This window comes from Sinocyclocheilus rhinocerous, unplaced genomic scaffold, assembly GCF_001515625.1.
Source record: "Sinocyclocheilus rhinocerous isolate Xijiao unplaced genomic scaffold, SAMN03320098_v1.1 scaffold3851, whole genome shotgun sequence".
NCBI classification, from domain to species: domain Eukaryota; kingdom Metazoa; phylum Chordata; class Actinopteri; order Cypriniformes; family Cyprinidae; genus Sinocyclocheilus; species Sinocyclocheilus rhinocerous.
The window spans coordinates 135,322-149,122 of record NW_015634255.1 but is presented as its reverse complement, the minus strand read 5'-3'; the positions used below and the strand labels follow the sequence as shown (position 1 = coordinate 149,122).

Here is a 13,801-nt window from a genome sequence, read left to right as displayed (position 1 = left end):
GACAGCCAATCAGAATCCATCCTGCTGTAACGAGCTCAAGAATTTAAAGCGGCAGACGCATATGCGCTTAGAATAAACAGACGATATAGTTCGCTGGTGTGGACGCTAATATCGTTATCTTTATAGTTATCTTTATACTTATAGTTCTTGGTGTGAACGGGGCTTAAGCCTGTTTTCGTACATTATTCATGGCGTGAGCCCTTATAAATTCAAGCAGATTGGAAATTATGAATCTGTAATAAATAAATACAAATGACAAAGGCAAATTTTGGTCAAGTTGTTTATTTTCATTGAGCTCTACTGTCACCATTGTGTTGTTTCTAAGGTGAAAAGCTGAAAATTGCGCTTCATTTCAGATCCGTTTTCCACTCCGGTCATGAGAGCTGATATGGCAGTTTATCACACAGCAAGCATTCTCCATTCTAATGTGTTTTTAACTGTATAATTTAAATTTTAACTTCTACCTCCACTATTCCAGAATGCCGCAAAGTAGGCTAATCGGTTTAATGCATTTACATGGCAGAATTTTAATTTTGTTTGGTTTATAGAAAGGTTTATACCCCTCTCAAACCGATTACAATTTCATTCGGTTTGGGCATTTTTATTCCGATTGAGGTGTTTACATGGAGCATTTTCATTCGGATTGGACTTTTAAACCGATTACAATGCTCCATGTAAACGCACCTAGTGATTTGCTGGTCTGCGGGAGATTTCATGCGCGAGGTAAGCTGTCCGCAAAGCACTCGCCCAAGTGGAAAAATGCGCTGATGCTGTAAGATCGCGATTGCCGAAACTGGACTAAATCATATGGAAAAAAGGACATCATAACTGTATATTTTCCATATACTTGTGTCGCTTACAATTAAAGTCATTTTCTGATTTTATTGTTGTTTGCAACGTTACTTGGCAATATTTTAAAGATATTATTATTATTATTATGTTTAATTATTGTATTTATTTATTTATTTTATTTTTTTGTATTTTGCATGGTCTATTATTGGAGTAGTGTCGCCCGGGTGGGAGTTTACTGGGAATAAAAATGAATGAATGAATGAAAAAATAAAAATAAATAAATAAATCATTCAGTCGATGCAGAGACTTATAGTGCGGGGGAATCCCCCATCTCCCCACCCTCTGAATATATCATAAAGTAACTACGTTATTTGGCGGTTTTTACTCGGAAAAGCAGCTGTTTTCTAGCATTCGAATAACTACCTGAAATAGAAGAAGGATTGGAGATGAATTTCCTTTACAAATAAAGTAGGAATGTGCATAGTAGAAACACTAATGTGACTAAAGAGCTTACATATACTGGTGGATTAACCATTACAGAAATATATAAAAAAATTATTTTATTTGGTGTGGCACAAACCTTACATTGGGTGGTTGTCTATAAGCACTGCACACACACACACACACACACACACACACATATATATATATACTGTATATATATGCTGTGTCTCTAATAAGATCGGTCACAAACATGATCCCTGCACAATATAATCTAACACTGTCATCCATTGTCTGCAACATTTCTTCTCCCTCTTCATCTTTCAGCCATTTTCTCCTCTTCTAAAGAAACTCTTAAGCCTCTTAAAAGTCTTCCTCCCTACTCCTAACATTTTTAAGAGTTAAGATGCTTTGTGAGTAACTTTTATCTTCACTAGGATTTTCTGTTTAATTGTAAGGGGAAACGTCCACTTATCTAAGAATTTTCTCTGAATTTTTTCACTAGGAGCAACACTTTGCACTAAGAGTTTTCATGAAAACGGGCCCAGGTCTGTCAGACAGAAGCCTTTAGCTGTTGTGTCGTCTGTCGTGTCTCTCTGTTTTTATCAGGATTATAGAGCCATGAGTTTTGTGTTTTTAAGATGACCCCTCATACTTCAAATGTAAAATACATGTTAAGATTTCTGCAATTAGTTTCATTGTGTTTTGCTCTAACTGTTTTGAACACAAGAACACACGTGTAAACGACCCATTAGCAAGTTAAAATATTATATCATAAAGTAACTACGTTATTTGGCGGTTTTTACTCGGAAAAGCAGCTGTTTTCTAGCATTCGAATAACTACCTGAAATAGAAGAAGGATTGGAGATGAATTTCCTTTACAAATAAAGTAGGAATGTGCATAGGCCTACTTTTAAATCGACACCTGTCACGGTGTTTTCTTCTTTGAGTGCGTCTTAAAAGCGATGAGGAGGGGGGAGGGGGGCTTAATCTTAACATTTCTTCTCCCTCTTCATCTTTCAGCCATTTTCTCCTCTTCTAAAGAAACTCTTAAGCCTCTTAAAAGTCTTCCTCCCTACTCCTAACATTTTTAAGAGTTAAGATGCTTTGTAACTAACTTTTATCTTCACTAGGATTTTCTGTTTAATTGTAAGGGGAAACGTCCACTTATCTAAGAATTTTCTCTGAATTTTTTCACTAGGAGCAACACTTTGCACTAAGAGTTTTCATGAAAACGGGCCCAGGTCTGTCAGACAGAAGCCTTTAGCTGTTGTGTCGTCTGTCGTGTCTCTCTGTTTTTATCAGGATTATAGAGCCATGAGTTTTGTGTTTTTAAGATGACCCCTCATACTTCAAATGTAAAATACATGTTAAGATTTCTGCAATTAGTTTCATTGTGTTTTGCTCTAACTGTTTTGAACACAAGAACACACGTGTAAACGACCCATTAGCAAGTTAAAATATTATTAAACAGTATTAAATAAATATTAAACAGGGTATAAAACAGAAGTAAATTCTCAAAAGAAGAGTGACAAGCGTATTTATAAGCAGTGTGAATGTAACATCTGAGAATTGGATCTGTAACTCATACATTTAGAGTGAGTTTAGGAGGACAATGATATTTAACTCACCCGTCACAGAGAGAGAAACAGAGCTTGATTGTGATGATTTTGGTCTTTTATCTCTCTGTCCTCTACACCAGTACTGATCCTGATCAGACTCAGTAGCTCCTCTGATAGTGAGAGTGTCTCTGTTTACAGTGTAACGCTCAGACGTCTGTAACATTACACTGTCTGTGCCTTTATACCACTCATATCTCCAGTTACTGTAAGACTCAATCACACACGTCAGATTGACTGTCTCTCCAGTGAATACAGGACTGTCTGGTGTCACAGTCAGTGTAGATCTGGGTGAATCTGTGAAGAAAGAAGACGGAGCTCTTTAAGTGAACTAGTCAGAAACATGATCTGATCAAATGTAGCAAAACTTTTGTCCATATATAAATCTCACAAGGAGATAATTCCTTTTCTAGCCCAACCTGTGAACACTGGATCTAAAAGCGAAGGTTTAAAGGCATGGTTACGACTGATTGGAGCAAACAAAGAGGTATTTGGCAGTTTAAATGTCTTGCTGATCTGACGCCATATCCTAAGAGAGCAAATATATTGGTAAGTTCTGAAAAAGATATAAGAATCTGGGCAATGTCACCATCTTAATAGCGTTCACACGCCCCATCGTTGATAGAGGTAGGGTCCGCCAGCATTTTATATTGCTCTTTAGGTTTTCTAGCATATATAGTTAAATAATTAAGCTTATACATCTCCTTAGGGTTTCTAGGTATATTAACTCCAAGATATTTCAAGCTATTTATGGCTATTTTAAAAGGTAAACTAAGCATAAAAATTGGGTCAATATTATTAGTCACTGCCAAAAATTCACTTTTTTGCCAGTTTAGTGAGTAACCAGAGAGTTTACCAAATGTTTCTAACAGATTTAGTAATGGAGGTATAGACTGTTCTGGGTTGCGAAGATATAAAATAATATCATCTGCGTAGAGAGAAATATGATGATTAATTCGGCCTATATTTGGGGGCAATATTAAAGGATTCTTTTTAATGGCAAGGGCGAGAGGTTCAATTGCAACTGCAAAAAGCAAAGGCGAAAGAGGACAGCCCTGACGGGTGCCTCTATATAGTCGGAATTGAGATGACCTATTAAAGTTAGTGAGAACCGAAGCCCTAGGATGGACGTATAACATCCTCACCCAAGAGGCAAATGTATCACCCATGTTAAATTCTCTAATCACCGCTAAAATATAGTCCCACTCAATTTGGTCAAACGCCTTTTCTGCATCCAAGGCAAGTATTGCAACGCTGGTTTTAGAATCAAGTCTGGTATATAAGATATTCATTAATCGTCTGACATTAAAAATGGAAGAACAGACAGGACTAAAACCAGATTGGTCAAGATGAATTTTTTTTTTCAATACAGTTATTTAATCTGTTAGCAAATAAGCAAGTGTATCTTGATTTGTATGTTTGGATATTTGTAATGGAAAACAAGTCAAAAGAATGAGAAATTTTTTTTTGCAGTGTATTTAATAAGCACAACAAACCAGAAACATGCATTAAGAAAGTATACAGTATTTTTTTTTTTAATTTTTTTTTTTTATATTGACTTTTTGACTTTCATTTCTGTCTTAGTTCTTGTGGTCAGGTCTTGCATCTGGTGGACATTAGCTCTGTCAAAGGTTTGGACTTGGTTACAGTAAAGCTGTTGCCTTTGTTATGATCAGGTCTAATTGTGCACACATACAACATATGGGGTGTAATTCTGAGGATGAAAAACGTTTATTTAGAGACAAAATGCGTCACCTGCCTAGAGCCATATCGTGCTTTATAATCGTAATGTTTGAAGAGTTTCTCTCTGTTTGTTATTGATTTGTTTATCTGCTCCAGGAACCGCTTGTCCTGTGTATCAATCTCAATGTATTTGTATACATACATATGTCTCTCTGAGTAACAAAGACCACATTTCCTGACATAACTGCAGGTTTGATGCTAAGACATGAAACATAACCTGAACACACTGCGCAAGCTAGATTTCAATATTCATGCTTGCAAAATGTTGAGCAGGCATTCATGTTTACACAATGTAAACTACTGTTCAAAAGTTGGGGTTTAAAGAAATAATACTTTTATTATAAACATAAATTATTATAAACATTAAATTGATCAGAAGTGACAGTAAATACATTTTTTATGTTACAAAAGATTTCTGTTTTAAATAAATGCTGTTCTTTTGAACTTTATTTTCATCAAAGAATTCGGAAAAGATGTAACATGGTGAAATAATAAACAGTACTGTTTTTAACTAGTAATAATTAGAAATGTTTCCTGAGCAGCAAATCGGCATATTAGAATGATTTCTGAAGGATCATGTGACACTGAAGACTGGAGTAATGATGCTGAAAATTCAGCTTTGCATCACTGGAATAAATTACGTTTTAAAATATATTCAAATAGAAAACCGTTAGAAAGCTGAATGAAGCTCCTGCTGAAGAAGAGCTGAAGGCTCCTCATATGAGGAGCAAGTGAATCTCAATCAACTTCAACAGTCTATCTGAAGACTTCATGAACACATTTAACATCATTATCTGTAACCTCATTCTCTCTGACTTCAGGACAAAACTCATCTGTACTGAACTCTCTTACTAATGACACACGCTGATCAGGGCCCAGTATTTATCAAGCCTCTGAGAATTACTCTCAAGAACGCTGCTAAGAATTGACTTAAGTGTAAAAAAAATATTGGCTCAAAGCTGCGATTAAAAGTTAGTTCCCTTTCAAGGGAACTTCGAACTGCGTCCTCTAGGGGTCGCTATGGGAACGCCTCGTCGTGACCCGTGTCTGAAGCATACATTGAAAAAACACCGGCGACAGCCCATGACGTCACTACCGGTGCGACTATTAGTATAAATAAGCGACGGGACCGGGAGAACACATCATCCTCTTCTTCGCTTTCATTGACTGTTTTGTTTGAAGCGTGCATTTGAATGTGGTAAGAGCGATCTCTATCCTATTATTATGGCGAGCACTAGCAGAACGTTTAGAGGATGTGCGCATCCGTGTTGTCATTGTTTAACATCTGATGACACACACACGATCTATGCGTTATTTGTTTGGGCGAAGAGCATGCACGCGATGTCTCCGAGGGGGCAATCGGCGTGAACTGCGAGCGTTTTTCCAAGGAAAAAGCTCTGCTATCGTTTGTCTCTCTTTTCGAGGAAAGAGGGGCAGCCATCTGCTTCCCGCCGTCTAACGTCCCAGGGGCGACTCCCATAGCAATATGGTAGAGTTGGTACTTAGTGTTCGCCATGGTTCTGGCATGCACTCCCCTCAGCATGGTGGCGTGGGTATACCGTTCCCCATAGCGACCTCTAGAGGACGCAGTTCAAAGTTCCCTTGAAAGGGAACGTCTCAGGTTACTTATGTAACCATGGTTCCCTGAGTGGGGAACGAGACACTGCGTCCTCTAGGTTTCCTGCCATGCTTCAGACTCAAGCTTCAGACAAAGAAGCGGATGACGTGTTCTCCCGGCGCCTATTTATACTATAGTCACACCGGTAGTGACGTCATGGGCTGTCGCCGGCCAACGTGTTGTTGGTGTTTTTTCAATGTATGCTTCAGACACGGGTCACGACGAGGCGTTCCCATAGCGACCCCTAGAGGACGCAGTGTCTCGTTCCCTACTCAGGGAACCATGGTTACATAAGTAACCTGAGACGTTATCAAGCATCTCAGTCGTAATTTAAGTGAAGTGTAGGACTAAATATTAAGTGTCAGTCTTTGTGATGATTCTGTGCCACAAACGGGATTTTGGATGATGAAAAACGCATGAACCAATCACCGAATAGATTCCCTTGTTTAAGAATATTCTCAGATAAATTCACATTGAATGTGTCACAGTGTCTGGTTGTGGTGCCCTGGTTAGCCACCAGAGGGCACATTTTGTAGTTTTGTTTTGTTTCTCTGGGCTTCAGTTCCCATCACCCTTTGCTTTGACAATCATGTCTCATTTTATTCAGCTGTGTCTCATTTACCTTATTAACATCCTCCATATAAGTCTGGTTTTCTTTGTCTTGTTTGCTGGTTGATTGTTTTCTGTTACGTGTTTCTTTATTCGGGTTGCCCTGTTTTTGGATTACATTGTTTGTTTTTTGGATTGTTTATAATAAATGCTGCACTTGGATCATCCTGTTTGTGAGTTTGCCGTGACAGAATCAACCAGCCATCACAGATCCAGCAGCTAGGCTGGGCTTATTGGAGTGTGGACCATGGACATTCGTATTATTCCTCCTGCTTCGAAGGAGCGCAAGGCTTGGCTCTGGATGTTGGCGGATCTTTGCCAACAGGGGATGGAGATTGGAGGTTTCGCTCAGACCTTTTGGAACCTTGCGGTAGGGATGGAACTTTATGACTCTGATTTAAAGAAGATTTTTAATGATTGTTTAGACAACCCCGTGCCTCCTCGGGAGATGGATGGGCTTAAGATTCTTGACTTTTGGGGTTTCATTGAGTATCTCTGTTACCGCAACTTGGTAATGTCATGTCGGTCTGAGTCCCTTGCAGTGCCCCCGGAGATGCCCGAGCCCGCTCCAGTGGATAGCGAATCATCAGTGTCTCAGTCGCGCAAGCGAGGGTCAAGGAGGAGGGCAGCAAGGTCCACTCCAGTTCTCCCGGAACCCGCTCCAGTCCTTAAATCTGTACCAGAGCCGGCTCAAGTTTATGAGTCTGATCCGAGTCCGGTGATCCTGGAGGACCCGAGTGCGGTGGTCCTTGATGACCTGACTCTGGTGGTCTCAAGTACAATGGTCCTGGATGACCTGATTCCGGTGGTCCCGACTCTGGTGGTCCTGGAGGACCCGACTCTGGTGGTCTCAAGTTCGGTGGTCCTGGAGGACCCGATTCCGGTGGTCCCAAGTCCAGTGGTCCTGAAGGACCCGACCCTGGTGGTCCCAGAAGTTACTGAGCAGTCCACTCTTTTTTTTTTTTGTCTCTCCCATGATCCTTGCCCTGCCGGCTCCACCCAGGCTCCTTGCCTTGCCAGCACCAACCAAGCTCCTTGCTCTGCCGGCCCCAACTATGCTCTCTGCTTTGCTGGCCCAACTTAAGCTTCCTGCTTTGTTGGCCCAGGAGCCTGCCACAGAGCCCGCTCCAGTCCGGGAACATTCAGAATCCACTCCAGAGCCTGCTCCAGTCCGGAAGCCCGCAGAGTCCACTCATGAACTCGCTCCAGTCCAGGAGTCCATTCCCGAGCCTACTCCAGCTCCTCCCAAGGTGGCAGCTTCTGCTGCAGAACCTCCCGAGGTGGCTGCGTCCGCTTCAGCTCCCCTCTGGGAAGTGGCGTCCACTCCTGAACTCTCAGTCTGCCATGTCATGGCCAAAGAGACTGTTGTTGAACTGTCTGCCTGCCCTGTTACGTTCAAGGAGACCATTGCTGAGCTGTCTGCCTGTCCTGTTACAGCCATCAAGGCTGTTACTAACCTCTGTGTTCTTTTTTTGCAGTCCTGCCTGAGCCGCTAGGGGGTTCATCTGCCTTGTCAGCTCTGCAGAGCTGGTCGTCTGCTCTGCCTTTTGCTGCCTTCCAAACTCCTGGCTCCGCCCGGGTCGCTGTTCGGCCGGATCCTCAACTCCAGAGCCCGCTCCAGTCCGGGAGCTCACAGAGCCCACTCCAGAGCCCGCTCCAGTCCGGGAGCTCACAGAGCCCACTCCGGAGCCCGCTCCAGTCCGGGAGCTAACAGAGCCCGCTCCAGTCCGGGAGCTCACAGAGTCCACTCCAGTCCGGGAGTTCACAGAACCCAGTCCAGAGCCCGCTCCAGTCCAGGAGCTCACAGAGCCCACTTTCTGTTACGTGTTTCTTTATTCGGGTTGCCCTGTTTTTGGATTACATTGTTTGTTTGTTGGATTGTTTATAATAAATGCTGCACTTGGATCATCCTGTTTGTGAGTTTGCATCACAACGTTTAATTTAGGGTTGTGCCGGTAGACGATAGTATCGTGTATCGACGATAGTCAGAGATATAGCCTGTTGCTGATTTCTTTCACGACAGCAATACGATTATTATTATTATCCGTCAAAATATAGGCGCCTATCTTTAGTTATGCAGCGCGGAGAGCTGCTTCAGAAACTTGCCAAGGCGCGGCTGCTGAGTAGCCGTGATCAGCTCCGGTGGCCGTGTTGGAGCCGTAACGCGCCGCAGACGTGTGCAGTGTAAATTAGGGGTAAGAGGTTTATTCATACAGTGTAGGTAGATTCACTGATTATAACGGGAGTGTTTTTAAAGAGCATATAATAGGCCTAGACTGAAGTCAATTATGATGTTCTTTGGCAATGTAAATATTCTTTGCTCGTTTTCTGCTCGTCTTCAATCATTTCAAGAACATTCTTCCTCTCATCAGCGCCATCACAAGTCCCTACTGGCAGCTCCTAACCACTTGAGAGACCTCTTGAGCTGTCTTAAATAACTGGGAGAGTTAGAGTGATTCTTAGCTTTAAGACATTTGATAACTTGCTTTTATACTTAAGTTTGAAAGTAGGAGTAAATTTAATGAATTCTCAGCAATTAAGACTAAAATGACACTTTGAGAAGCTTGATAAATACGGGCCCTGGTTTGCTTGTAGTTGGTGATGATTATTAAAAATGTTTCCAATTATTGGTAACAACTAAATGAAACACTGATTTGTATATTCAGTCAACATTTATGTTCTTTAATTCACATATTACACATTTTCATAGTGTACAACATTTACATAATTTAAGAGTATCATAAACTTTCAATATAGTCAAATAGGATTATTTAGGAGGACAATGATATTAAACTCACCCGTCACTGAGAGATAAACAGGAGAACTTGATTGTGATGAGACTGATCTTCCATCTATGTGTCCTTTACATGTGTACCGACCCGCATCAGATGTTTTAGATCGTTCAATAGTGAGAGTGTTTCCTTTTACAGTGTGATGCTCAGACACTTTAGTGCTGCCTTTATACCACTCATATCTCCAGTTACTGTGATCAGGGTTTATCACACACTTCAGACTCACTCTCTCGCCAGTGAATACAGGACTGTTTGGAGTCACAGTCAGTGTAGATCTGGGTAAATCTGTGAAGAAAGACAAAAACATAAACAGCTCTTTCAGTGGAAATAATTACTTTGTAAATGTGTTATAAAACTATATAGTTTATACATTAATTAATTTAATTTCATAATGCTTGTGTTTTATTTATGTATTGTGATAAGTTTTCTCATCTCAGTTTATTTGAGGAGGCTCTGGCTCCGTCATGAAGCATCTCAGGATTCTCAATAGTAGCCTCTGTGTGTGTTGCTTCAAGGGAGCGACCATCCGTCTGTGTTATTATTTTCTTTCTTTTTTTTATTCATGTATAATCATAATAATTTATAATTTAATGATTAAATTTAATCAATTATTCATTTTATTTTATTATTTTACTTACTTTACTGCTTTTGCAATGCTTGATATTGTTGTTTAATTTTATGATTGTTTGGTTTCAAAACATATTTGCCTCCGTGAGAAAGAGAACATCTATATTTCAAGGTTTTTAACGTCACAGATTGATGTTGTTTAAAACAGTTCTGTCTCAGGATCTGATAAAGTGACTGAATCCAATATTTACGAGCATGGAGATTCGTTCTAACAGTCTCATGCTCAGACAAACACCTAAATGTGGTGTTACATCAGGAATGGACTTGAATAAGACTCTCATGCAGAGAGCAATAGAGACACCAGAACAGAATGATTCTGCTTAGCTCAAAATACAGAATTATATTAGACCCATATGATTTCACTCGGTCCCTCACTACATACATTTAAACAATTTTAATTACTGAAATTTATGAAGTAATGTATTGATTATGTATTACAATTAATAAACAAAGAAGCTTGAATGTGTGACCTTCTGGATTCACCACATTTGTTGTGCCATTACCATATTTCATGCTAAATTAAATCTGTCTAAACTTTTATTTTGGTTGAACTATAGACGATACATACTGTCACATTTTTGCATTGCGATATAATATGACACAACATGTTGTTCCCCCAGAACGTATTAAAGATGGAGACGTTCACTGGAAAGTCGTTAATGTCACGATGTACATGACATTAAATGAGAACCTCCACAAAAAAAATTGCAACACACTCAAGATGTGAGTCTGTAGAACAGAGTGACTGAGTCTCAATGTATGACTTTGTAAGGGTTATTGTTCTGTTTAAATTTAGTTTTCAGTGTTCTGTTCCTGTTTCCTTTCTATCATCATGCCCCTCATTACAATCACCCACACATGACAGACGTCATTTAGTTGTTTCTGTTCGCGCAGCAGGTTCACTGTCAATGTGGATGTGAGGCACTTCAGTTATAATATGCAGATGTCACTCTAATTCAGTGGTTCTTAATCCAGGTTTTGGGGATGTCTCGATGTGGTTCTGCACGTCTCTCTTATTTAACACACCTGATTGCCTGATTAACAGAGAGCTAGATGAGCTGAACTGAGTGAGTCAGATAAAGGAGACATAAATGTGCAGATCGGGGTCCCCAGAACCAGGATTAAGAAGCACTAATAACTGAACTGTGTGTGAATGTAACTGTATTCAGCTTTCTAAAACACGTTTTAAAATCACTAATAACTGCACAATATCAGTCCTATAAAGCAGGGTTAACCAAACTGAGGTTTGTGAGAGAACTGCAGGGGGTTGTGAGCTGATGAAAAGCTAATAATGAACAGTGTTAGGCAGTAACTAGTTACTAGTAACTTAGTTACTGTAATAATATTACTTTTTGAAGTAACTAGTAGTGTAACTCATTACTAATAAGATTTTAGTAATAATATTACAGTTACCATCCATAAAACAGCTTAGTTATTTAGTTACTTTTGATGCATTGACCCCGCTGATTTAAAATCCAACAATCAAATAACTCCTAGATTTATTTTCATAATTTTCACAACTCGCACATGCATGTGATGTCCCCAGTGCAGCAGGCAAGCTTGGAATATGGAAAAGCTTACATTCGGCAGATAGAAATATTGCATTATATTGATCTTGTCAGGAAAAAGGATGATCTAAACACTGTTGTGTAAGTTGTGGCTTTACTTTACTTTGGCATTACATCCCACCCACACCCGTCTGATCAGCATGTGGTACATTATATTACTATAATAAATTGTTTTTTTTTGAAAATTAAACAGTTTCTTACAAACTTATGTGATTTGATCAAATACATAAGGAAATATAATCGTATATGGGTAACAGAGAAATTACATTTAGCTTCAAGCTACACATGACAATTAATGAGATTAATACAACACTTCTACTTGTCTACTCACTATCAATAACTATTGAGTGTTTGTAATAACTTCTGACTGCGATCCAGTGTGGATTTTGGTCAAATGATGAGGCAGAAATATGTTGTTAGTAACATTCTAGAAGAATTTTATGTGGAAGATACACAGTTACAACTTCTGTGGAACGTGAAGGAAAAGTAATGTAACTAGTAGTGTAACTAATTACTGTTGCCAGAAAGTAATAAGTAAAGTAACAATATTACTTTTGAAAGGAGTAACTAGTAATGAGTAATACATTACATTATTTGAGTACCTAGCTCAACACTGATCATGAAATCATAAAAATAAAATAAATAATTAAAAAATAAAAACAATCAAAATAAAACACAATAAAAATATGAAATATTTAATTTGTTTATCTGCATGTCATGTGACGATTAACAATAAAAACTTTGACAGCAAATCTGAATCGAACTTTAAAGAGCTCAAAGCATTTAAAGTGGCAGATGACAAAACTGCAATATAGAAATATAAACTGTACTGAGCTACAAATATTGTTTAAATGAGCATTAAACAGATGTGAATCTGAAGACTCACCTGATACAGTCAGTGTAACAGCAGCACTGGTGTCTGATCTCTGTGAGTCTGATCTCTCTCCTCTACAGCTGTATTCACCACTATTATCAGACAGCGATGTGATGGTGTAGACTCTCTCAGTGACGCGTCTGATGACTGAACCATCTTTAAACCAGCTGTATGTCCACTGAAAGTTTCCTCCTCTCTGTATGTCACATGTGAGAGTGACTGTCTCTCCTCTGAACACACGCTGATCTGGACTCACCTTCACTACAGGTTTTGGTCTCGCTGTATTAATACACATATAAGAAAATATTGATGAAACAGCATCGCAGTATCATGATCAATGTTATTAACCTATAAGAAAAATACTGCACTGTTAAGACATTTCTGTAAGTTCTACATTTATTTACTGTATATTACCCAGTATAATACTGCAAATTCCCTTTACAGCAAATAACTGTGATTCCCTTTGCATCATTGGGATTTTCTGTGACGTCAAACACCACATACAGAGACGTACAGTATTTTTTGTTTTTATTATTGCTGTATACTACTGTATTTGCTGTAATTGCCTCTTTGGCGCCATTCCATTGAGGGTTTTAATTTTCTTCATTTCTTATATTTGGATTGTCAGGATTTGTCTTACAGAGTGTCTACAACGCCACAGAAACAGTGCGAGCGCTTGAAGTACTAGAAATATACCGGGGCATCAGTTTACTGTCCAGTATCCATTATAGATATTATCACTGATTATAATGGTTTCTATATTATCTTTTGTCACGTCACGCGTTTTGTCCGGGAATTGAACCTGCGAGTGGAAGAGATCCGGAGAACATCTGCACTGTGAGTCGATGCCCCTCACGAGAGAATAAGACCAGCAAGCATGGTACAAATATATGTTTGTATGTCTGTGTGTTTTTTTTTTTTTTTAAACTGCGCTGTCGTTTCTATTAATGGCCCCACTTTATATTAAATCCATATTTTGCTGCAGAAATTCAATACAAAAACTGAATGACCCATCTCAGGGTAGCTTTATAGAATGAACGGTTTATGGGGGGAAAAGACAGAGACAGAATTGCTGCAGTAAAGGCTTTATTTGCAACAGGACATTAGAAGAAAAAAAA

General features: G+C 39.3%; 1 protein-coding gene across 1 annotated transcript in view; it reads right to left on the bottom strand.

The window, feature by feature from the left end:
• Positions 1-13,801, bottom strand: part of LOC107745504 (B-cell receptor CD22-like) — a gene marked incomplete at its 3' end in the record, with an annotated part of 96,290 nt that overhangs the window by 58,811 nt on the left and 23,678 nt on the right. Inside the window, exons 3-5 of the mRNA XM_016559392.1 lie at positions 12,696-12,962; positions 9,621-9,899; positions 2,865-3,149 (exon numbers count right to left, since the gene is read on the bottom strand). Coding sequence (XP_016414878.1) covers positions 2,865-3,149; positions 9,621-9,899; positions 12,696-12,962 — 831 coding nt within the window. The remainder of the gene's footprint in view (positions 1-2,864; positions 3,150-9,620; positions 9,900-12,695; positions 12,963-13,801) is intronic.